General features: G+C 39.1%; 1 protein-coding gene across 1 annotated transcript; it reads right to left on the bottom strand.

The window, feature by feature from the left end:
• Window positions 1–711: 711 nt before the first annotated feature.
• Window positions 712–23,379, bottom strand: LOC120406388 (coagulation factor XI-like). Its single transcript, XM_039541190.1, has 15 exons — window positions 23,306–23,379; window positions 22,605–22,663; window positions 19,084–19,246; window positions 17,997–18,103; window positions 16,121–16,280; window positions 13,404–13,513; window positions 9,127–9,286; window positions 7,524–7,633; window positions 7,224–7,383; window positions 7,003–7,118; window positions 6,398–6,563; window positions 3,930–4,105; window positions 3,369–3,464; window positions 1,888–2,027; window positions 712–1,080 (listed from the first exon to the last, which is right to left on the bottom strand). The coding sequence occupies exons 1-15, from the start codon at window positions 23,326–23,328 to the stop codon at window positions 925–927; spliced, it is 1,902 nt and encodes a 633-aa protein (XP_039397124.1). The 5' UTR covers window positions 23,329–23,379; the 3' UTR covers window positions 712–924.
• Between the last annotated feature and the right edge of the window lie 3,128 nt (window positions 23,380–26,507).

Below are 26,507 nucleotides of genomic sequence, written 5' to 3'. Positions count from 1 at the left end.
TTCTGGCAAAGTTACAGAACATTTAAAAAAGAGATACTAATGTTAAGATGTGTAAATACCCCATTCCCTGAAGCAGCACCAAGAGCTCTGACAAGATTCCCTTCTCATCCTTCATTAAAAAAAAGTGTTGAAGAAATAAGTCTAAAGTAAATATACAAAACACAATGTAAAAATTTGCTTGTGCAGCGTTTAGCTGCTACAGGGATGGCAATATAGAAATATCTTTGTATGAAGTTTACTAAACAATTATAGAAATTGTGTGCCCTCCTTCCTTGTACTAATCTAAATGTTACTTCAGGAGACTACATATTCCACTAACAATGATCCCCTGTCCTATTAACCTCTTCTCATCACCAATGGTAAATAACCATCTTGTCACCAAACAGAGACCATGAAAATCCCAAGAAAGGAGCTGAAAAATGTTTTGATATCGAATCCCAGCCTGAGGCTAATGACTACTGAACCTTGTACAGGCAGCATCAGCCAAGACTGTCTTGAATTTTTTATGCTTTTTTCTAAACCCAGAATGTATCTGTGTCCATTCACCTCTTTCTTATGTTACAGGCTGAGATCCTTCTCTCACTGATGAGAAAGGCAAATCTTCTCACTGATTTCAGTGGGAGAGGGACCAGGTCCAGCAGAATGATTATTGGTATGCATGTGGAAATCAACAGTTTAGAATATAGTCTTTATTATTCCAGATCAGTGACTATAAAACAGGATTTTATTTTTATTACTCTTTTTATTACATACAATTGTAAATCAGTTCATTCTTGCATTTCTGCCTTACTAAACCTATCTGCTGTGCTTTAGATTAAAGAAGACCACAATTTACCATATTTCAACATGTCACAAAATTGCTTTCAGGATTATTGTTTCATGCCATGATTTAGGTATCCACATATTTTCAAGAATTTTCTTATGCTACATGGTTTTTTCTAGAATCCAGTTGGCATATTCCACCACTTTTGTATAAACACCTGGTTGTTCTGGGCGAGCGCATCCTTCACCCCAGCTGGTAATGCCCACCACATACCAGATTTCCTCATGTTTGCATGATAATGGCCCACCTGAGTCTCCCTGTATCACAGAAGAAAAAGACAGGATGTGCAAAAGATGGTTTTGGTTAGTACTTCTTTTACAAAGAAGGGCCAGATTCACCACAACATTACTCCCATTTCAGACCATTATAAATCAATCCATTTCCATGGAATTGCACTGCATAACACAGGCCCAGATCCACAAAGTTATTAGGTGCTTAATTCCAACTCATTTCAATGGGAGGTAGGCACCTAAATGCTTTTGAAGATCTGGGCTACAGGAGTTTGTATCAGGCTCATGTGTTTCAGGAAAGTTAACTTTTACATATTTTTCATTCAGTTAGACAAATTTCTACTTAACACTATCGAGCAGCGTTCCAACTAATATCTACATCTTCTTGTTTAAAGCCTAATGAAATACACATTTGTATTTCTAATTAGGGGTTTCCTCTCCTTTATATGCTAGTGAGAGGAAAAAAGATGCCAATTTACAGGCTTTTATCTTGCGATCTTGATCTTAACATCTCTTTGTCCTCAGCTTTTTGACTATGGTCAAATGTAACATAAGCTTTCTATCTTGTTTGTCCTCTGTTAGGGAGACCATCTCCTCCCAATCACTACTGTGCCAAAAAAGCAGGTGCATTATTGTCCCTGCATGTTAGCTGAAAAGAAATCTTTGTCTCACTTATCTATGCTTTTGGCAGATACAAGTGAGAATTTATGTTATAGCCATGTATATATCCATGCACCCATCCACTTCTTAATACCTGATGCTATTTTTAAAGTGTTACTACAAGATTGTAGCCAGTGATTAGAATGCATGATTGTGCACTTATCATGCCATTACCTTACAAGCATCCTTTCCACCTTCTTTATAACCAGCACATATCATCTTGTCGGTTATTCTGTCCTGCTGGTATCTTGTCTGGCATTCTTCATTTGATATTAGAGGAATAGGAGCCTTCTGAAGAATATCTTGCACTTGATCTATAAGCAACACAATACATGCCAAAGATCACAGAAGTGTCAGTTGTATCAAAACAAGGAAAATAAAACTCTAGGAATCCCAACGTAGAGTTATTACAAAGAGGACGCACTGAACAAGCCCCATTCAACATGAACTTGCAAGCACCATGGGCTAGATTCTGCTCAGATAACGCAGTGTAAAGCCAGAGTTATGCCATGGATTGTTGTCTTCTTTGGCAATTTCAACCCAAAGTGAATATTTTTTAGCAAAAAATCTACTCTGTTTTTTTTAGCTGTAGATCAGTGAATTAAAAAAAAGAACCTGATTTTTAGTGAGGCCTCAGCCACACTTATACAATTCTAGCAAAGTGCAGCAGCAAGGTTGGTCAATAAGTAGCAAGACCCGGTTCAGAGGGGTTCTTTTAAAAAAAAAAAAAAAACTCAATTTTTTAAAATAATTTTTTAAAGGAATACATTCCATAACACAACTCTAGCGGGCCCAGGTTCCTCCAAGTGACCCTTCCTAATGCAACTCCCACTCTCAAGTTGAAGCTGGGGAGTTTTACAAAGGGCTCCCCTACCCAGAATCATTTGATAGGAAGAGAAGATCCATCCCTGTCTCTCTGGGTGACTGACAGCTCAGCCAGCCAATCAGCTGTTTCCCCCTCACTCTGGATTCTACAAGAGCTTCACACCCATCATAATTATTTTCTGAGAGCCACTTATTTAAGATATCATCCCTCACCGCATTTCCTGCCATGATATGGAGGTTTGCTGAAGTGCCTTGACTCAATAGGCTAGATTGTGAACCATGTCCTCACACTGGTATGAAGAAATATTCATGTGAATAACTGCTCACTAGGATGAGTAAGGGGTTCGCAATCTAGCCCCATGTAAGAAAAAATTACTAAAATGTGTAAACATTTGAAGGACCAGGCCCTAAATGTAGAACAGGTATATGGATGCACTATGGAATGGATGGATATCCTATGGACAAACAAATTGGCATCATTTACCTCATTATCACATTCCCATCAGTGTATGTGACGTATATTTATGACTTGTTGGGAATTCACTGAGAATACAATGTGAAGTGACACACCACAAGGAGTAAATTGAACTCTCAGTTGTAACATCAGTAAGGCTTCTAGAAGATGTATATGTATAAATATAAAGGGTTCTTATATAGTTTAGGAATAGTCTTATTCATGCACACTCATTCTGCTGGGCGCTCATGTAAATAAAATAGTGAGCAAATGACTGCCTTACATGTAGAGTGAAACCTCAGTTCCTGTTCACAAGTATCAGCATGACATGGTCCTTGAAAATATAGGTATTCATGGGTTAAATATTTGTCTGTACCTTGTTCTTTTGTGTAACCCCATCCGATCACCCAGCAGTTGGTATAAATTGTGTTTGTTTCTTCTTTTGATGGCAAACATATGGGATGTTGTAAATCTAAAATTTAATTAAAAATATTAGTTTAGTCAGAAGAAAGATTTAACTTTAAGGTTCTTTGTGTCCCCACTGAAGCCCTGATGCTATTCTTCTCCATAGGCTTCTCCCTGGAGACTGTACAGTGCCACTATGTTTCTGTCCAAGGTGGACAGGGTGAGTCTCATAAGAACATAAGAATGGCCATACTGGGTCAGACCAAAGGTCCATCTAGCCCAGTATCCTGTCTACCTACAGTGGCCAATGCCAGGTGCCCCAGAGGAAATGAACAGAACAGATAATCATCAAGTGATCCATCCCGTGTTGCCCATTCCCAGTTTCTGACTCCCCTCAGAACCCATCAGCTGTATATTCAAGTAAAGTAACCCTAGCTTCATGCACAGCAGTGCTGAGAACTACCGTTAGGTCACCCTACCAGGCTTCCAAATTTAGAGAAATAATTTTATTATAATGTAATATTCTATGTACCAGTAAAATTCATAGGCTTATCAAGTTTCATTAAGGCGATGTCATATCCAGTTTCTGCAATCACATATTGAGGGTGAATAATAATCTCTTGGACTTTGAAGACAGGTGTATCCTCATTTATTTCTGATAGTTTTAAAATGCCAGCATAAACACGCCAAATGTTGGGATTCTCGAGACTGAAGAAAAAAGACAAGCAAGCAATATCAAGTTCAGAGAATTTCACTATTTTATATAGTTTGCAGGTGCCAATGTTTTCAGTTACCCCTGGGTGCACAGAAGTGAGCACTGATGCCATTCTTTCCATTGCTGCATTTTCATAGTGTCAAACTAAAAAGAGATTCAGCTTTTCCCTCTCCTATGCTTTGCATGTCTCCTGTTCCTCTTCTCATTTATATTCCCATCTTCACATCAGCTTTCTCTCTCCTTTATATTTAAATTATTTCTGGTCCTTTTTCATCTTCTTTCTATCTCTCCCTTCTGGGTCTCTTTTAGTCTCTTCTTTCCTTATTTTCCTTTCTAAAGGCCTGATCCAACCAACACTGAAGTCAATGTGAGTCTTTTCATTGACTCAGTGTGCCATTTTTTATTAGCCAAAATAGAACTGAAAATGTAAATTCCAGTAGAGTATATTCAAGGACTTATCTAATATAAAGATGACTCTTAATTACATAGAGCTATATGAAAAATTCTGGTTAATTTCTCTAGATTCAAATTTCATATGAGTGCATGTACTAGTGACTTTGTATGTGATTATTTGATTTCAGTATTATACTATTAAGTCATTGTTAAAAGTTCAGTAAGTGCATAAATTAAGTAATATAAATTATCTTAAATTGATTTGCTACAGAAAGTTTATATGTGAACTGGCAAATATCAGTTAACTAATTTTCCATCAATGGAGTAAAGCTATTTTTCTTTTAATAGGGTGCCCTCTTGTCTTTTAAAACATTGGAAAGATTCTACTCCTAGAAATAAACTTTTGATAACATGCATGTAAAGATAATCTTTACACTATTGGACTTGTCATTCTGGGCCAGAGTTTGACAACCTTAGGTAAGACTACTTGCAGAGTAAGGTGCCTGATTTTGAGGTCCATGTGACTAATGGTAGCCATGTTACTGGATCAATGCTCTCCTTCTTTTGGGCCTGTCACCTGTCATCTCCTCCATGTTCAGCATGGTTCCCACAGCACTGGGGGCAGCATCCAGAGACATCACTTTAATCAGTAACTGACAGGATGAGCTGCTTTTTTTAAAACGTAGACAACACAATGAGGCAAAGGGAGCAGCTAAATGTCAGTTGTGTATATCTGGTCTCCAAAATATTAATGGCTTCATGTGTACTCACAAACTTGTCAACCATTAAAGGTATGTATTGTATGTTTCTATGCACTCTAGCATTCAGTACTTGCTGGCTGCACTAAATTCCATGGTAATTTTACAAATCACTAATAATTAGAACATAAAAATAACTGATTCATACAAAGAAGCTTTAGAAGTGGGACAGGCTATACAATGAGTCACTTAAATTGAAGCATTTCAAATGTAACATCCTAGTAATTATGCTCTAGAGATTAGTTCCAGTGTAAGTCCCTGTTTCCAGGAACTTTTAAACAGAGTAGGGCAGAATCTCTGAGGTGCTCCGAACCCTTGACACTACTCCAGGCAAACAGAATGGAAATTGACCAGATCTTGCCAGCTGTGAGTTCCCCTAGCATGGCAGAGTCCTCAATTAGCAAAGAGCTAGTTCCTATGTCTCACAGCCAGCATTGTGGAATGTGCTGTGGGAAGAAGAGTGCAGGGATACAGTGCTGCTGTATTCTAGCTATTTTCAACTGGCAACCAGATGCTAGGGGCTATAACCAGTTGTCATAGATTAGAACAGATTAGAGCAATCCCAGAAATTAGCATACAGTTCATGTTCAACACTGTATGCAATTATTCAACACTTTATCTGTAGGCAAACTTTCTTAAACATGTCAAAGACACTAATCTCCATTCAGGTCCAAGTCTTTGACAAATTTTGTCTTCAACAAAAACCCTCAGAACGCAACATCCTTTGGGGGGGGGGAAATAACTTGGTGAAAAATACATTTTTTTTCACACTCACTGTACAGTGGCCACACAAAACTTGACAACATTTTCCAGTGAAATTCACCTTTGAGCTGAAAACAAGCCAGAGAAATTTCAGTCTGTGGGGTTTTAAAAGACATTATAAATGACTGAAAATATTGGTACAGGAAGTGTCTTCTCATATAGGACAATACTTCTGAGCTCCAGTTGTTGTGGAAACCTGAATTTTCTGCTTTAAAAATCTCACCTTTTGGTTTCATTAAAATAGTTGCTTCCTGCCTACTCCTCATTTTTACTATTTATATTTATTTTTTGTGAAAGACAGGTGTTAACTGAGCCCTCACATGGTGTCAGAAAGAGCTTACACTAATTCATTCCTTTATGAGTAGTACTCACTTATCAGTGCAATGCGCAGCTGTTAGAATCCACTGATTGCTGATAATTGACCCTCCACAGAGATGTCTCTGAGTAGATAACTTGACTTGCAAGGTCACTTGCCATGGCCATTCACCACGAAAAGAATCCGTTCCTCCAACAACTCTGTCATCTGGTTTATGACACACTATGGAAAGAATTAAAAGCCTGTATAGCTTTATTTAGCAGTTTGCATCCCAAAAGATCTGAAAGTGTTCTGCAAACGATATATGAACTATATGTTGGAAACATTTCACCTACCAGTGGAATTTCAGCCACGTCTGGAGCCTGAGCTAAGTACTAAGAGGAAGAGTGACACCTACTGAATTCTGATCCCTTTATGAGTATGATCTTAGTGTAAATCTATTGTTTTAACACCGTGCACATTATTTACCACTAGATTTTGCCACTCTTACTCTTGTGGAATAACACCTTGTGGGACTATTCATGGAAAAATATACCATTTATGTGAATAATTGTGGTAATTAGGTTTACTCATATTGATGTCAATGGAATTGTAGAATTTTCCATTGCGGAATTTTTCCCATTAACTTTGCACAGCTTTATTAAGTGAAACTTTTGCTTACCAGTGCTGGCTTTTCTTTTACATAACCTTAATGTGTAGCCAGAGATCCTTCCTTTCTCATACACTATTCCAGTTGGGGATCCATTTGAGGACATTCTCAAGTAGCATTTGCATTTACTGTAAATCAAATGAATATACAGATTAAATTATAATTTTTTACCTAATATACTTGCTGTATGACTTCTTCAGCAAACTTTAGAACATTACAAAAAATTATCTTACCCTTCTTTGTTGCATGATTCTTGGAGTGGAAAATAAGTAAAAAACTGGCAGCGGACTGTGTCTGTGCAAACTTGCTGACAAGCTTTGTGTCCTTTAACATAGGTAACATTCAATTCATCTCCCAAATAGTTTGTGTCCGTGTAAGTGCGGGAATGGCAGGCTGTAAGGCATTAACATTGCATATGTCAATAAATCAGCGTGTTCCCTGTACTGGTGTTCCATTCTCAGACTAGTTTTCTATTGCTCAGTAAAATTAACCATTGAAATTGATGTGGGTTTTTATTGTAATGCATGCTTTACCAGAAAAAGATCTTCTGCAGTTTAGAAGACTAAAACCGGACATAGCATTTTCCCTTCCTACACGTGCATGTGGTACCCCAGTTCTCGAGGTCTTAAGGAAACAAAGATTTCTAAAAGAAAAATTAAAAATAGTATTAAGTCACTGAACATGGCCTAACACTGATCTCCCAAACTAAATGCCCCCCCAGTATAGATCAAACTGTAAATTGTACAATCTGGCTCTAGGGAAATTAGACATTGTGTAAATTGGCATAGAACAGCGCTGTACCAGCTGAGGATCTGGCCTGTTATTACCAAGGTTTAGAAAAGCAGCAGCGCTTCCAAGTCCTAGCAAGTGAAGCTCCTTTTTTATCTGTATTGTTTTACATTTCTGCAAAAATAATTCCATATAAAAAGACATTAAGAGAATGCTAAGGTTCCATGGTTCGACATCAAAGGTGCTAGATATAAAAGTGTATGGTAGTATTTTTGTGAAATGCCATGTGGTTATGCTATTAAAAACTGCATGGTAATAATGATTATGCAAAAGGGGTGAGTTTAGGTTCTGCACAGCCTTAGCTTTGCAAGGAAAGAGGAGGTTACTTACCTGTAACTGGAGGTTCTTTGAGATGTGTGGTCCCTATCTGTATTCAAATAAGGGTTATGCACATATGCCATGCGCCCAGAGTCAGAGCTTTCCAAAGTAGTTTTGCTTGTCGATCTGCACATGCACCCTTGAAATGGCAACCTCAGCCATAGGCACTGACTCTGTGGGTGCTCTGGTCCCAGAGCACCCGCGGGAAAAAATAGTGGGTGCTCAGCCCCCATCAGTGGCCCCGCCGATCAGTGCTGCTCCCTCCTCCCCCCTCCAGCGCCTCCTGCCCACTGGCGGCCTCGCTGATCAGCTCTTCCCTCTTCCTTCCAGTGCCTTCCACACACCACGATCAGCTGCTCAGTGTCAGGGGCAGGAAGAGGCAGGCATGGGGGGGGGGGGCTTGGAAGGAGGGGTGAAGTGCAGGCAGGGCCTCGGGTGAAGCTAGGGTCAAGCACCCCCCCAAGAACTGAGGAAGTTGGCGCCTAGGACCTCAACATTCTTCTCACATAAGACTTTATGGGTATGTCTACACAGCCCACAGCAGCAATTTGCCCAGCCTGGACTGACAGACTCAGGCTAGCCGGGCTTGTACTAGTGCTCTATAAATAGCTGTGTAGACAGTGCTTTGAAGTTGTGGCTCAGGCTGGAGCTTGGGCTCTGAAACCTAGAGAGACTTGTCCAGAGCCCGAGCTTCAGATACCTGTTTAGTAAGGATTCATCTTTATTTAGGAGAACTGGAAGTTTATTCCCCCTTTGATATGTATTTTCTGATTAACTTTTATGGTACATGCCTCTAGATATGCAATTTCAATAATAGCCTCCTGTGCACATCGGAGGAAAAAAATTGGTCCTTTGAGAGATTAAACATCCCTTTTGATATCATACATATATAAATAAAACATTTGTAAAGCTGTACTTTAGTGAGCATTTCCACAGCTATATTAATAGAACTTTTATTGTTATTAAAAATGGACATAAGTATTTTTAATATCTCTAATTAGAATTTTAAAAATTAACTGTCGTATTCACCTTTGTGTTTCTACTTTCCATTCCCTGGTGAAAAAGGTAAAGAATAAGCAGTTTGGATAATAAGTACAAATCATTCGACAAACAAAACTATCAGGAGTGAAAACACTTGTAAGATCAATGCCTGAAAATGTTGTTTCTTGAAAAATGTCCATACGACAATCTGTATAAAAGAAGGGGAAAAAAATCTAAACTCTAGAAATTACTGATTTCAGAAAACTGAGATGCATTTATATACAAGCCTTATTAGTTTTCCTCTGTGTTTGAAGGATAGCATAAGATTTTAATAAGAAATCATATTTTTATGAACATCTTAAAAAAAGATCTCTCTTTGTGCTCCTTCATTCCTTCTTTCTTTTCTCATTTATTTCAAGAAGCAAAAGGAAAAAGACAAATATTTTTAGGGCTATAAATTAATTGCAGTTAACTCATGTGATTAACTCAAAAAAATTAATCATGATTAATCACACTTATAACAATAGAATACCAATTGAAATGTATTAAATATTTTGGATGTTTTTCTACATTTTCAATATTGATTTCAATTACAACACAGAATACAAAGTGCACAGTGCTCATTTTATATTATTATTTTTATTACAAATATATGCACTGTAAAAATGATGAAATAGTCTTTTTCAATTCACTTCATACAAGTACTGAAGTGTGATCTCTTTATTGTGAAAGTGTAACTTACAAATTCAGATTTTTTTTTGTTACATAACTGCATTCAAAAACAAAACAGTGTTAAACTTTTAGAGCCTACAAGTCCACTTAGTCCTACTTCTTATTCTGCCAATTGCTAAAACAAACAAGTTTGTTTACATTGACGGGAGATACTGCTGCCCGCTTGTTACTTACAATGTCACCTGAAAGTGAGAATAGGCATTCACATGGCACTTTTGTAACCAGTGTTGCAAGGTATTTACATGCCAGATATGCTAAACATTTGTATGCCCCTTCATGCTTCAGCCCACATTTCAGATGACATGCTTTCATGCTGATGATGCTCGTTAAAAAAATAATGCATCAATTAAATTTGTGACTGTACTCCTTGGGGGGAGAATTGTGTCTCCTGCTCTGTTTTACCTGCATTCTGCATACATTTCATGTTATAGCAGACTCAGATGATGACCCAGCACATGTTAGTTTTAAGAACATTTTCACAGCAGATTTGACAAAATGCAAAGAAGGTACCGAGGTGAGATTTCTAAAAATAGCTACAGCATTCGACCCAAGGTTTAAGAATCTGACGTGCCATCCAAAATCTGAGAGGGACGAGGTGTGGAGCATGCTATTAGAAGTCTTAACAGAGCAAGACTCTGATACAGAAACTACAGAATCCAAACCACCAAAAAAGAAAATCAATCTTCTGCTGGTGGCATCTGACTCAGATGATGAAAATGACCATGTGTCAGTCTGCACTGCTTTGGATCTTTATCAAGCAGACCCCATCATCTGCATGGAAGCATGTCTTCTGGAATAGTGGTTGAAGCATAAATATCTTGCAACGCCAGCTACAACAGTGCCATGTGAATGCCTTTTCTCACTTTCAGGTGACATTGTAAACAAGAAGCAGGCAGCATTATCTCCTGCAAATTGTAACCAACTTTGTTTGTCTGCATGATTGGCTGACTGTAGTGGGATGGTCACCCGCTCCTGCCTTAAAAGGCTTAAAACAGCCCAGGGAGAGGGCTGTGGCAGGGAAGGAAAATCTAGGCAGATTGGGGGGAACAGACACAGCTGGGGCCATGCTCCAATCAGGCCATAGCTGGCCCTATAAGAGAACTGGGGGCCAGAGGCTGACAGACTCTGTCTAGTGTTGAGAGGGAGGGACTTGGCTGCAGGGAGTTGAGAAAAGGTACCTGGTGTGGAGCAGGGCTTGGGGAAGGCCAAGGGAGCTCTGGCTGGGAAACCCCCCAGGCTGTGGCCTAGTGGAAGGCGAATTAGGTACTGGGGTTGCAGGGGGCAGCCTGGGTAGGCAGAGGCAACAAGTCCAAACCCCCCCTTGCCTATGATGAGTGGCTTTTTACACTGCAGTGAGTGGGGGCTAGATAGTGACTGGCAGTAGCCAATGACTGAGGCAAGGTGGAGATAGAGGTTGGGGGTTTCCCTGGGTGGGGAGACCCTGAGCTTGCAGCGGTATTGCCAGGGGGCAGCACCCCAAAGACAAGGGACACTGGGTTCTGGGAGGGACATGGAAGCCAGCAGCAGTGGGACACTGGCCTGCAGAGGGTGCTCTGGAGGCTGAAAATGCTAATTCCCTGAGATGACAAGCAGGAGGCGCCACAGGGGTGAGTCCCACACATCTACACTGACCAAGAAGTAGGACTGAGTGGATTTGTAGGCTCTAAAGTTTTACATTGCTTTATTTTTGAATGCAGTTTTTTTGGTACATAATTCTACATTTGTAAGTTAAACTTTCATGATAAAGAGATTGCACAACAGTACCTGTATGAGTTGAATTTAAAAAAAAATTGTTTTTTACTGTGCAAATATTTGTAATAAAAATAAATATTAAGTGAGCATTATACACTTTGTATTCTGTTTTGTAACTGAAATTAATATATTTGAAAATGTAGTAAACATCCAAAAATATTTAAAATAAATGGTATTTTATTAACAGTGTGATTAATCATGTGATTATCACAATTTTTTTTAATCACACAATTATTCATGATTAATGTTTTTAATCGCTTGACAGACCTAATATTTTTCAAATATATTTAGCAGTTTGATTTCAGGACATTTGTGATAGCTACTTGTGACATCACAATTACTGTAACTCATGCAATTCTTTTGATAAGATTTCAAATTGGTCTCAATTTTTTCTCATACTTAAACACATTATATTGCCATAGATCTTAGCCTCCCATCTATGATGGCTAAAACCAGTGAGTGTGAATTCACTAAATGTCAATGGAATTTCTTCTATATCCATGTCTGTGTCTATCTAATATAAACTAAATGTGGACAATGTGAAAAGCCATTCATTAGTTGCTACTGCTTTACGGCTGGTATGGGCACTGATACCACTTAACATCTTCTCCTTTATTCACACCCCTATCCCATTTCTTCTTCATTATCTTCTACACTTTAGTGAGCAGGTGTCATCACTGATAATATTAATATTGGATTATACTATTTTTGAGATCGTTTCCAGAGAAAAATTCTATAATGGGACTAGCAGAGTCTGATAAGATACTCTAATGCAGAAAAAGACAAATAACAGAAAGATCAAGAAATACAAAATGGTGTTACAATTATGGGAAGAGATTTCTAGTGAAGGAAGTTCTATGGCCTGTGTTATACAGGAGAGATGATCACAGATCTCTTCCAGCCTTGGAGTCTACAAATCTGTGAACTAAGATAATGCATGAAAAAGAAAAATGTCACAACTAAGATAGGAGAATGCCAGACAATATGAGGAGGATGAGAGAGATAAGAAAAGGATGAAGCAGGATGTTACAATTAAGTACAGGAGGCAATAATACCCAGAATCTGAGCCCGCAGTCCTGAGAATTTTGCCTGGATAGTAGGAACAGGCTCAAATCGTACATTAGGCTTAGCAACAGGATTTCCACATTTTACAGAAAACTTATTCTCTGATCAGTTTTATGCTTGCTTTAAAGACCTTCAAGAGCTAGTCTATACTCCCCCGCTACATCGGCACAGCTGCACCGCTGTAGCACATCTGGTGAGGATGTGCTATGCCGATGGGAGAGTGGTCTCCCATCGGCATATTTACTCCACATCAATGAGAGGCGGAAGCTATGTCGGGAGCGAGCAGCTCCTGCCTACATAACATGGTGTGGACACCGCTTTAAATCAATACAACTTGCGTCGCTCAGGGGGTAGCTTTTTCACACCCTTGAGTGACATAAGTTACATTGACTTAAGCGATAGTGTAGCCAAGCCCCAAGTGTATACACTGCACATAATTTGAAGCAACAAACTTTATTCTATTCCTGATCTGCAGACTTTGATGGAATTTTATCTTACAGTTTTTGTATCTATGATACAAAGGTAAAGTGCAAAAACAAAATTTTGAGATCTTCATCTCCAAAGGCATTTTCCATAGCAATGATAAGAAAGAAAAGTTAAGAGTCAGAACCTGTAATCTGAAGTTTACTACTAGCTACAGGTTCCAAAAAAGGAATGAGTTGATACTACTGTCTTTTTACATCATGCATATAACACTTCTACACATGAGGTCTGTATAGAATACCTTGTTCCATTTCCTTTCAATCTAAGTTAAATCAATAGATGTAAATAGTTACCTGTTTGAGAAAGTTGGCAGGGTTTTAATGAAAATCCAGATACAACATTATTAAGCAGTCTTATACTGGTTGGTGTTCCCATCCTGCTATTTTTCAAGAAGCATTTGTTACTGAATTGGGGGAAAAATGTATTTAGTAAGACAACAAACCAGATTCTTTGATCCAAGAAGTCAACTTTGTGCTACTCAAGTGGACTTAAACTTGGCAGAAATGGCCATCGGAGAATTCTCTCTGCACAAGGTAGCTCTCTGTTCTTGCACCAGCACTACTTGCCAGCCACAGTACACAACAGGCAGCGAGGGGTTTGGCAGAGCAGAGCCTCCCATACAACAACTGATTAGCTGAACCCTGTTTAGCTTGTAAGATCTGACATGATCACAGCACAAACACAGTATAACTACTAACCATGTAACTTCTCAGGTCCCAATTCATGGTACCCTGTTTTATAATCACTTCCTAGAGCATTAACCAGAGCTTTGTGGGGTAGGCCTATGAAACAGTGTTTTACTCCAGTCCTCAGCAGTAAGTGATCCCTATTCACCCTGATTCACCACTGTGCACTGAGCCTTCCCTGGGATTTTTGGGCAGCTTAAGAGGATTCTTTGTGGTGCATTTTAAATTAAATGTATGGGAAGGAGAGGAAGAATATTCAGCCAAATACTGGGGAAGAAGTGGAGCCCAGATACCTGGTCATAATTGTCACCATTTTAAAAGTTTGCAAGGGACTTTGAGCCTATTAAATAGGGAAATTGAGAGCCACAGACCCACAGCTACTGCAGGATTTGGAGTGCATTGGGAAACAGTAGCACTTTATATAGTAGCATTTTACAAGCAGGAAATAATTGAACAGCACAATATTCCTGTTAGCAGAAAATTATTATTGTCTCTAAGTATCTGGTATAATATTGCCTTAAAAATGTAGGTTGGCAAATGAACACACTGACATACTGTATTGGGGAATGAAAGTAATAAAATGTTATATTTAAAAGGTCCAACTTTCATGTAAATTTCACAAAAAATATGCGATGGGTCAGAAAAATACAGAAGATATTCACTAATAATGCAATTTGATTATTGGTAATTATTTTTATTATGGTAGTGTCTGTGACAAACATAGCAATTTCCTGCGATATCCTTGGAAAAACCTTATTGTATTAAATGCAAAGTTTATGTATTTTTGTGGGCCAGGATTGTATGTAACCTTTCTAGGAGAGAGATGTGATATGAGGCTTGGGAGTTCAGAGGATTATATTGAAATTGTGCCAGACAAAAAAATGGATTTTTGGATAAATAACCTGATTTTAAAGTGACTTGGGGCCTTCCTTCTGATATAGAAAATGGATAGGACCTTTTGTCCAAAGGGGGGACCCCAACCCTTGCATCAAGGTTGGAAGGACTTGGTCTTCTAGGGCCCTATAAAACTAATGGGTGACTGCTGGTAAGCTTTTTAGCATGTGTGTAAGTTCTTTTATTATTTTTAATGTTTTTTGTAATGCTTTAACCTTACAAATAAATGTGCTAGCTTAGAAAAAAGCCGTGTGATAACTTGTAACTGCTGGCAATTACTCTCTTCATAGCCTCTGGAGAGGAAGCAAAGTACAGACATTGGTTTGCTTAAGCAGTCTGGCTTGCTGGGAATATCACAGTGCAGGAATGGAACTGAACAGCCAAGAATAGGAACTTATTGTGCTGTTCAAATATAGAGTAATAGGATAGGAATAGAATATTTATCAAAGTTTTCTGTAGTGCATCAGAAGTTGTATTATTATAATTGAAACTTAATTTACATTTTTAAATATGACAGCAAAGAAAAAATAACAAACTTTAATCATAGTAACACTAATGGCAATAATATAGTAGTAATCAATAATTTTAAAATTCATCATAGGTTCCTGATCTTGCACTGAGCTGAATGCATGTGGATCCCTGAGGTCAGTGGGACACTGTTCAGGTGCTGTGCAGATGGAGCTTAGCGAAGGATCAGGGACATAGCTTCCTGAATTGATTTTTCTATTAAATAAAACAAAATACTCTAGTAATAACATTAGAATTTAACAATATCCCCATTTTAACAACAAAAATTACACCTCTCTCTGATCTAGCACTTGTCATCTAGAGATCTCAGAGTACTTTACAACGGAACGAAGTATCATTATCCCCATTTCACAGATGGGAACACTGAAAAAGAGGGGTGGCAATAAATTGCAATTAACTAGAAAATGATAGCCAATATCACGTGAAATCTTTACATCTCCCCTGCATTTTAGGCTCTCCAGTACCAAGCTTGCCTTTGCACCCAGGAATAAATCCAAGTTAAACCATTACAGACCTTTTTCTACCTTTTGGGGGGAGGGATAGCTCAGTGGTTTGAGCATTGGCCTGCTAAACCCAGGGTTGTGAATTCAATCCTTAAGGGGGCCACTTAGGGATCTGGGGCAAAAATTGGCCCTGCTAGTGAAGGCAGGGGGCTGGACTCAATGACCTTTCAAGGTCCCTTCCAGTTTCAGGAGATTGGCATATCTCCAATTATTACCTATTACCAATAAGTCTAGACCTGATTTGAATAGGGAAAAAGATATTTGTGATTAATTTCTACATTTCAAAGAGAACAATGCAATGTAAATGCTATTTCCTTAGCTTCCCTTTTCTTAAATTTTGCCTATGAATTACAGTGCTAACCCATACTGCTGTTCAGTTAGAGTCAAAATGTTATTTACCGAAAATCTGTACTGTGAAATGCTCCTGAAGCGTACGTAAAAAAATGACAGCTGTTGTCATTGGTGCATCTGTTTTGACACTGTTGATAGTTGTCAGCAGTAGTTATATTATAATTTGTCCCTTGCATATCCAGTCCTGTATGGACATCCATGCTGCAAGCTGGGGAATACAAACAAACTACTATTCTGGAGACATTCTGTTTTAGAAGTGCCAAAGATAAAGCAGTTCACATGAATCAACCTTACTCACTTGATTCTGCAGCTCTTATACACTTGAGTAGCACCTTATTTTGTACATAGCCCCATTCATAATACTGGGATTGCAGAGTCAGGTGCTACTTGATACAAGTAAGAGTGACAGAATCTGGTCTTAAAGATGCATCTGTGTCTTTGCAAGAGGAGAGAGAGCTGAGGACAGTCAGATCACTGAGTCACCACGATGGGATTTCAGCCATGTGGCAGCTCACATTGATACATCAGAGTTTGTCTTTCTACTTTCAAAATTCACAAAGCATAAACCAGCACTTTTAACAGGCAAATTCTGTCTCGGACACAATAGCCAACTCCCATTGGAGTCCATCAGAGTTGTTCACATGCTTCCAAAGGGAGAATTTGGACCAAAGAAATTGAAATAAATCTCTTTCCCCCCCTCCCTCCCCCAGTAGATGGAGGCTTTACTTTTTACATTTTGGGGCACCAGGTTGTATTCACCCAGCACATTTGTCAGCTAGCCAGAGCTGTTTCCTTATCATGAATACAAAGGGCCAGATTTTGATCTGAACTACACTAGTCTGATTCCAGAATAACTCCAGAGGCATTAATTAGAATGAACAGCAGGAAAAATGTCCTTATAGCGAGATCTATTAGACTAGGCAAAAGCAATTTAGAATTATGAATATGAGTTAAATAACTCTGGCATCAATACATAATTCAACAAAAAAGGACTTCAAGATAGTAGTGAATGCTCTGTCAGATGAGTGCCTGTAAGAGGTGAGATGCTGAATTTTGAATAAGCTGCAGCCTAGTGGTATATAATGGGCCACATTTAACCTTGATGTAAGCAGGCATCTCTCCAATGAAGAAAATAGAGTTGTGCCCACATATGCCAGGCTCTGCTTGGCCCAATATCAGCAAGGGGTTCCTAAAAGAAATAATTGCAAAAAATATAATCTCGCATGTGCAGTGAAAAAGAATTTACCAATCATGCAAAATCTGTTTTGCTGAGCACTAGTCTCAGCTTGGTGACATCTTGATGGTGGTATGAAGAAGTTTTAATAATAGATTTAAAACATGCATTCATTGATATGTCTTAGATATGGCACACTGACTCCCAGACTGGGTTAAATATTTAAAAATGAACTCAGTAATGAATTATCAAAGGGCATCATCAAGGTGGGAGCATCACACAGGAACAACACAGAGCCAATATTGTGAGCTTCTGTTTTGACTGACATATTCTCCATAGAGCTATGGGGCATACATTGCCAAATATCTCATAAGCAATTAGATGGAGTAAAAATGACAGAGCACTCAGATGGAGGAGCAAAATATATTTGAGAATAATCTGGAGAGCTGCAGCATAGAATTGCAGAGTGCTCCGCCTTGTAATTAAACCAAATGGAAGAATAAGGTTGTACTAATAGGATTTCCTTACTTCCTGTTGTTGGGAATCTAGAAGTCAGGGAGCTGGGATTCAAAAAGAAGCTAGGAAAGGAATTGTCAGTTGTTATTTAAAAGAGTTCCCATGAAGTGATTATCCACCATGGTTATCTTTCTAGTTCAGTTTTTAGTTCCATTCTAACTCTTTGAAATATTTGTTGTGTGTCACACTGTAAAATAGATTCAGTTGCACAGTAGATGAATAACCATATCTTACCCGTGATTTGTGTGTTACATTGTTTTAAGGAATGTCCAGAGATTGCACCTGCCATGCCCACCTTTGGTAATATTTCAGTATCACTGTCTTTCAAGAAGCAGGTAAACCTGTATTTAAAAAGCAGTGCTAGGTAAAATTAACCTACAAAGCCCAAACACATGGAAAATAGCTTGTGTTCAGTGTAGGGTGACCAGATGTCCCGATTTTATAGGGACAGTCCCGATTTTTGGCTCGTTTTCTTATATAGGCTCCTATTCCCTCCCACCCCCATCCCAATTTTTCACACTTGCAGTCTGGTCACCCTAGTTCAGTGTTTCTATTCTCAAAGAGCAAAATGTGCTTTCAGGGCCAGCGCCTCAGCCTCACTTTAGCCCCTTCTGGTGCAAGAAGAATTTAAACTGCCTTAAGACAGCAGTTATGGGGTCCCCTAACCTAGCCCTTCCTGACCCCTTCCAGCATAAGGGGTGTTCTGGGGTAAGAAAATCTAGGCATTCCCAAATTCCCCAGCATCATTATATCTAGGCACCAAATGCTTGCAGATTTAAAATCTTAGGGCTGGATCATGCTCCATTTTTGGCAGCATTTACTATTCATGTGGGGACTCCAGGAGGCCATGTGGCTCAGGGAGGCAAAATACCTCTAGAATACTCTGTGTGGGGTCTAACCATAATCCTTTTTGCTATATCCCTGGGTGTGAGGCACACCCCACTGGGAGGGGCGCATGCTGGGTTAGATATGGGAAGGGAGTATCTAAAGAAGATCTAGACATTAAAATGAGTAGTCCTTTAACAACACACAGCAGATCTGAAGGAGTGCACAAGTGGTTTCCTTTCTTGAAGGGGAAGTTCAGCTTCCAAAGGTCTGGGAAATGCTGCTTTAGATGATCATTTCTAAAGAAATGTGAGTGTTACCCAAAGCAACCTTCTCTTCTACTGTGAGAGCCACCATTGTGTTCTTCCTTTAAGCACATTTCAGCATTTCCTATGTAATAATATTACATCGATGGAGTGGTGCTGAGTGCCTAAAATACATTATGCATCCGTAACACAGAAAAATCTGCTTCTGTTACAGAGACATGGTATGTTACCTTTTGGCAGGATCTTTAGTCCATGTTGCTGGAAGGTAGGTGAACAACAGACACCTAGGATGGTAAGTACACACTATTCGACAGTAATCAAGGTTTGGTGTGAAAACTGTAGACACGTCTCCTCCTTCGAAGTACGTATTTTCATAGATCTGAGTTATACATTCTGATATAGAATAGTGAAATGCATTAGTTTGTGTTACTGAAGGTGGTAAATCTCACAATATGTTGACCATATTGGTCTAGGACTAAGGCAGGGTCCCAGAGCCAAATTCACAGGTGGTGGAAATCTGCATAACTCCAGTGGACTCCAACTTTTGATGGACCCTCTATTTCCTCTTAATCCATCCAGGATCTAGCTTTACCTGCTTTATACCAAGGAACAAAACACTCTCTAAACACAAAACTAAATACTGAACTTGAAGTGAAGTGAAAAAGTAAAAGTTTAGGAACTGTAGAGAACCTAAAGAGCGATAATATAATCTCAAATTTATAGGCACACATATCAAGCATGTATTAACTCTCCTACAGCAAAACACATCCACGTAGCTTGTAGTGTGAATAATAGAATAAAGGCTGTAGTGATCTGTTCATATGTTTCAAAGAAGGGGTAGGTGCTAAATCTGAGGGCAGATCTACACTACCGCTTAAGTCTAACTTACGTCACTGGAGGTGTGAAAAAAACACACCCCTGTGCAATGCAAGTTAGATCAACATAAGCGCTGTCTAAACTGGTGCTAGGTTGGCAGGAAACGCTCTCCCACTGATATAGCTTCCGACTCTCATGGAGGTGGAGTAATTATGCTGACAGGAAAGTGCTCTCCCCATCAGCATATAGCATCTTCACCAGAAGCACTACAGCGGCGCAGCTGCACCAATGTAGCACTTCTAGCGTAGACCTGCCCTCAGTTTTAAAACACACACAATGCAGGTTTAGAGATGCATACACTATGCTGCTTGTTGTTTTGCCCTCTGGAGTTTTAAGAAGTGTTGCTATGTATATCCATGTGTACATATGAGAGTTTTGCTCGGGATGCAGTTCTACTATTAAAAGAAAAAATGGATAAAGAGAAATTATTCTATTCTGTATGGACTGGAAGGAAATTCCAGTGAAATATATTTACTAAATTGATTTTATCCATTTATTTATAAATATAGCATGTGACTATGGTCTCTCTCTCTCTCTCTCTCTCTCTCTGTGTACAGGGGCGGCTCTACCTTTTTGGCCGCCCCAAGCAGTCATGCGCGGGAGGCACCCCGGAGCCGCGGGAGCAGCGGACCTCCCGCGGGCATGACTGCAGAGGGTCCGCTGGTCGCGCGGCTCGGCTGGACCTCCCGCAGGTGCGGACGGTTCGCAGGTCCGGCGGCTCTGCGTGAGCTGCCGCAGTCATGCCTGCGGGAGGTCCAGCCGAGCCGCGGGACCAGCGAACCGTCCGCAGTCATGCCTGCGGGAGGTCCGGTCCTCCTGGGGCTCCGGTGGACCTCCCGCAGGCATGACTGCGGCAGGTCCGCCGGCCCAATCTGCCGTCCCCCCGGGAAAGGGCCGCCCCACGCGCGTGCTTGCCGCGCTGGGGTCTGGAGCCGGCCCTGTCTGTGTATATGTGTGTGTGTGTATGTATATGTAAATAAGTTCTAGTGATAATATATTTTGATATTTTGAGAAAACATATATATATTTATAAAATGCTTTTTTGCATAAACAAAGAGATGCACTTATTTTTTAACAAATTGTGAAAACCAAAATAGCTTGGATCCTAACCGATTGAATTCCTTTAAAATATGTATTTTCACTGATATACCTAATCCCCTAAAATATGTTTTATAATAATTTGTATTAATGCATCCTACATTTAATATGTTATGGGATAAAAATGGTTTTAAAGTCCTGGAAGGGGTTAAGATTTAAAGAGTTTAACTGAGATGAGCATTTTTAAAAGGGTTAAACTTAAATATATTAAGTATTAATTTAATTAAATATATTTAATTTTTTTCTTTTGTTTAAAGTGTTTTGAACATGGTTTTCAATATAGTGTGAAGGCTGTCAAATAGAGTTATATATATATATGTTTTCTCAAAATATATTATCACTAGAACTTATTTACATAAGCTTTAATTATGACAACAAAAGGAATGCCATTTGCTACAATTTGAAACATTTAGCATAGTAAATACATTTTTAAAATAGTACAAATTATCTGCTTCAGATGCTCAGTAACTTATTTACCTTTTTGTACAGACTACAGAAGAAATTAAGAATTTAGCATTCTGATTCTGGGGTGCTCTAATTTAGTAGGGGGCATTGCTTCCACAACCTTTTGACAAAGTTCAAAGTTTTTAGTTTTCTAGAGCTTCCACTCTAAATACTTTTATTTAAAAATGTTAAATGAAGCTGTCAGTCTGTTCTTGTTAAATACTCTATTAGCTAACTCCATCCTGTGTGAAAATAGATAATTCATTAGGAGAAATACCAACTACAGTTTTATGCTTCCTAACTTTTTGGCATAGTGCTCATTATGGAAACATGATGGAATGTTTGCCAATCAAGTGAAGTAAATCATTAACATATGCTGACATTGAAAAATGTACACAAGAGTTTTACTTTCCTCTGACTGCTACCTTTCATCTATTTCAACAGAACCATAATGCACAGTCAGATAAATGGTTTGAGTTATTCAGACTTCTTACAATAGAATTTTCCATTTAATAATAGGCAGATGTTATAAGGATGCTACTAGTATCCTGAACTGTTTCCTCAGCTGTGGGGGGGGGGTTGCTTGTTTTTTTTTTAATAAAGCATAATAGTGTCACAAAAGAAATGTGTAAGACTGAAGCTTTTTAAAAGTATGTTGCTGACTTTTAGGCCAAGTTTCTCTCTTCAGTATGGCTGCTTGGCTGAACCATTCTTAAACTGTATCCTTCCTCCTACCTGCTAGCATTGGGGCGTGACCAGGGCAAAGGAGACTTGTCTGTGGCTTCCTCACACCATGGAAAGCCACAGCAATCTCCTGCTCCTGCTATGGAGACCCCTTGACAGCCAGCACAAGTTACAGCAGCTTTACGTTGCTCTAACTTACACTGGGTGACTGGCCAGAAGGAAAGTCAGCCCAGGATCATGGGAGCAAAAGAGGTGGGTTAGAACCCCTACCCACAGGAACTGTGCTATGCACTCTTCAGCTGCAGCAAAGACTCTGGGCCCTAGTGTTCTGGGCTAGATATACTTGGTCTGATTCTAATCTCACCTACGCTGGTTCATAATAGTTATACTGGAGTTACTCCTAATTTACATCAGTGTAACAGGAGAATCAGGTCTACTGTACAATCAGGCCAGGCTGTACAATCTTTACTAACATGATTTCAAGGGCTATTCAATGGGATTGCTCAATGTGGGGTAAGAATAGCAGAATCTAGGACCCTCAGTTTGCATGCAAGTATTTAAGCTGTCATAAATATGATTCCCCTTACTCTTACTTTTTTAAAGTTATATTATTCTGCGTGCACATTTTAGGAAGTATGCATAAACTTACCACTGTAAACCGAAGTGAATAAGAAAATGAAATTAAAGGTCTGATAAATCCAAACCATCCTAAAAAATAAATACATCAAAATGTTTCTTTAGGATATAATTAACATGTGATGCAATTAATCTTAAAGAGTAGTAGAGCTACACATTATTGGGTGATTTACATGCAATTTTTCTGCCAGACAGTCATTTAAATAACATGCAAAGTCATAGGATACAATTGGAATGACTGTGCTGGTATATACAATAGCATGCATTAGCAGCAGAAGTTTCATACAGTGTTATGACTGCAAGAATGAATTACATTTACGAATATTGGGACAAACTATGCTCGGCTCTCCAATGGAGTTACCCTGGATTTTCACTTAATCAAACTGAGAGCCAAACTGGCCTGCTAATTATACATTTCAGTATTACCAATATGACCATCTCCTGCTAGTCATTTATTTCCAAATGGTTTTTAATCTAAACAGCTGCTAGCAATCATGTAGGCATTGCATTCATCCTTAGTATTTTAGCAAAATATGAAATCTTACAAAATCTTAAGTTCTTCACTTCTAAAAATGTTATGCTGCAAATTTTAGGAGCAGCAAATGAATGTTTGTCAGCAATATAACACAACCCATAACCAGATCAACATGCATTGTGTAGTGGATATTGCCAATCTTTTATTTAATAGCAATTAAAATAATGGAAGTTATTTACCTGAAAGCACAATAGCTGCACATGTGTGAGTAATTCTGGCTGGTTGGATAATGTGCGTGCTCTGCTAGGGTAAAATCCAGCACTTCCAATTGTGTTAAATATTTTGCATGCAATGTTTGCCTGACTTGAATATTTACTTTAATGGGTACTCACAATGTCAACATTGTTTCTGTCTTTGGACCAGATCCTTAGCTGGTGTAAAGTGGTAGCACTCCAGTGAAGCCAATGTAGCTACAGCAGTTTACACCTGCTGAGAATCTGTCCCTTTTTTAATAAATGTCTAATCCCTGTTTTACAATAGTCAAATCTTCTGCTTAATGTGGGGCCCTGCACAAACTAGTGAAGATTTATGTTTAAGGAAATCTTCAGGGCATAGGCAAAAGAGAATCCCCCTTTCTCTATTCTGTTCTTCCCTCCTTGCCCCCCACCCCAGGAAATAGGCCTGATCTCTCCTCACTTAAGTATGAATCTTACAATTATATGTGTGCTAGTGAAATGGTGACTCGAGCCCAAGTGAGTTACACTGGTGTAAATCTGGTGTAATTGAGGAGAGACTCATGTCTGATGTTTCTTTCCTTTTATCACAAATTCCTGAAGTGCTGCATTTAGCAAGTGGAAACCAGTACCTTTTTCAGTTAGGGAAACTGCAGTCTGCTGTCTCAAACATATATTCAAATTCCTAATTTTCAATAGGCTCTCCATCAGCTACCCCACCTGTGTCTCCAAACTCAATTTTCCTTACTGTTTTTTCTCACTTGTTCTGCCTCCCAACATCCTCTTTCTTAACCACTTCCTTACTATTGGCTTCTGCATTGGGACCTTTTCATTTCTCTCTGTGGTTGATACTCTACTATAAGGGTAGGCAAACTATGGCACGCATGCCAAAGGTGGCACGCGAGCTGATTTTCAGTGGCACTCACCCTGCCCGGGTCCCAGCCACTGGTACTGGGGGCTTTGCATTTTAATTTAATTTTAAATGAAGCTTCTTAAACATTTTAAAAACCTTATTTACTTTACATACAACAATCATTTAGTTATATATTATAGACTTATAGAAAGAGACCTTCTAAAAACATTAAAATATATTACTGGAATGCAAAACCTTAAATTAAAGTGAATAAATGAAGACTCAGCACACCACTTCTGAAAGATTGCCGACCCCTGGTCTACTACCTCTATGCCCAGTGACTTTCTTTTCCTTCTCTAATTTACCCCTGTAATGAGACATATGGCCTTTTACAAACAGACCACAGGTGTGCAGCACTATTCTGTTTCACCCAAAACAATGGCATTCTGGAGGCTGTACATCCCAGAGGGACCATTGGATTATAGGCTATGGGAAGAAATAGCCTATTATCCCTAGCCTACTCTGCCACAGACTCCCTGTATGGTCTTGGCTGCCCTAACCTTTGGCTTATAGAATGATTCTTGCTCCTACTCTCTGGCCCAATGAATCAGGCAGAGGAGGGATTTGGCCAGCAGCCTCCCACATCATGGGTCAGTGGCACCACTTCTTCTGGTTGTGCTTTGTGCAGAGCTCAATCCAGTAAGCATGCTCTGAGACACCTACCAGACTGAGGGCCTCCAGGCAAGATAGGTGGGGGAATGCAGAGTTTCAGAATTCAGCTAGGGTTTAGGCATGAGCTATATGCTGGGCATCAGGACTGAGGCAGCACTCTGAATGCTCACCTGCAGAAAGTTAAGTGTCCAGGGAGTTTAGGCACCTACAGGGTTAGCAGAACCCTAGCAGGGGATTTGAGGAACTCACTTTTGGATTTAAGTGCCTTAGGAAGTTAGGCACCTAAATACCTTTGTAGCTCTAGCCATTAGCCTCTCTGTGCATCAGTCCCCATTTATAAAATGAGACTAACAGTACTTCCTGCTTCCCAGGGGTGTGTAAATATAAATAGATGAAAAGATTGTAAGGCACTCCGATACTATTGTAATAGAAGTCATAAAAGTACCATAGATAAAAATGCTGGGAAACGGGGCCAGAATACAAACAAGCTCCTTTTTCGTCAGAACAGGGAGATATGTGGAAGGAGCAGGAGCTCTGCCTTGCTCCACTCACAGACAAAAAGATAAAGAACCCAAGGGAGGCACTGGGTGGCCCTGTGAAAGCCTAGGAAGAGAACTGTTGGATTTATTTATCAGTGGAAATATTGATGACTGAGAATTTGTATTGGAAGCCCAGTACAGGAGAAAGTTTGAGTAAGGTGAAGGAATGGCCTTGGGCAAAGAGGCAGAGTGGGCTTGAGCCCCGAAATGGGCATCTGCATATTTAGCTGCCCAAGTTTCTGCTCATCACGTCCAGTTCCACCATGAGGAGAAAAAAGCCTGCACCCTAGGTAAAGACTGGGAAAGACATTTTTTTTTAACTTGTTAACATGGAAGGAGTGGAGTTTTTGGTTTAGCTGGATGGGTAAACTACCCAACTAGCAAGGGGGAAGCTGAGGCAATGGCTGCAAGCACTAAGCCACTGCAACACCTTTTTCTAATTTACAGACCTTTGAATTGACTAAATGTAATTCTGTGTCGCAGGTATTCAGTGAATAATTTCTTTGTACAAATTTCATCCCAAGCATTTCTAGCACAAATTTTTTAAAGAATGATTATTTGTGCTAAAAACCATTAAAATTTCAACTATTCAGATATTAACATTTTTCACAAAACCTCAGCACCTGTCTGAATACAACAGCAAGCTGAACTTGCTATTTTTGTTCATGAAATAATTCAAAAAGTGGCTTGTAAATAATTTGACCAGCTCTAGTAAAGAGTGGATGTGACCTCTGAATTTCATATTAGAAACAATTAATCTTCTGAGTCTTTCATAGACATTTTTCAATTCCTGGCTTGCACACCCATACACACAGTATGTATGTACTTGTGTTTGCATTTCTCAAAGATATCTGTAATTAGAAAAATATTAAATCATTGCATTAAGTGTCACAGTACAAACAGATTATTTAAGAATATATTGTTTTATTGATCTAGGGAGCAATGTAGCAAATTCAACATTTTATAAACAAATTCACAACACTGTAGGGCTACAACCTATTAAGTGTCCCTCTTTTGCATTTTTAATCTCTCCATTTTCTAACATCACCACTATGTTTTCACATGGAAATGTTCACTGTTTAATATTTCTTCAGTTTAAAAATATCTTTAACTAATAACTTTATTGAAAAATAATGTATATTGT

This window comes from Mauremys reevesii, linkage group 5, assembly GCF_016161935.1.
Source record: "Mauremys reevesii isolate NIE-2019 linkage group 5, ASM1616193v1, whole genome shotgun sequence".
Classification (NCBI taxonomy): Eukaryota; Metazoa; Chordata; order Testudines; family Geoemydidae; genus Mauremys; species Mauremys reevesii.
The sequence above is the reverse complement of the archived record's forward strand: the minus strand, read 5'-3'. Positions and strand labels throughout refer to the sequence as shown.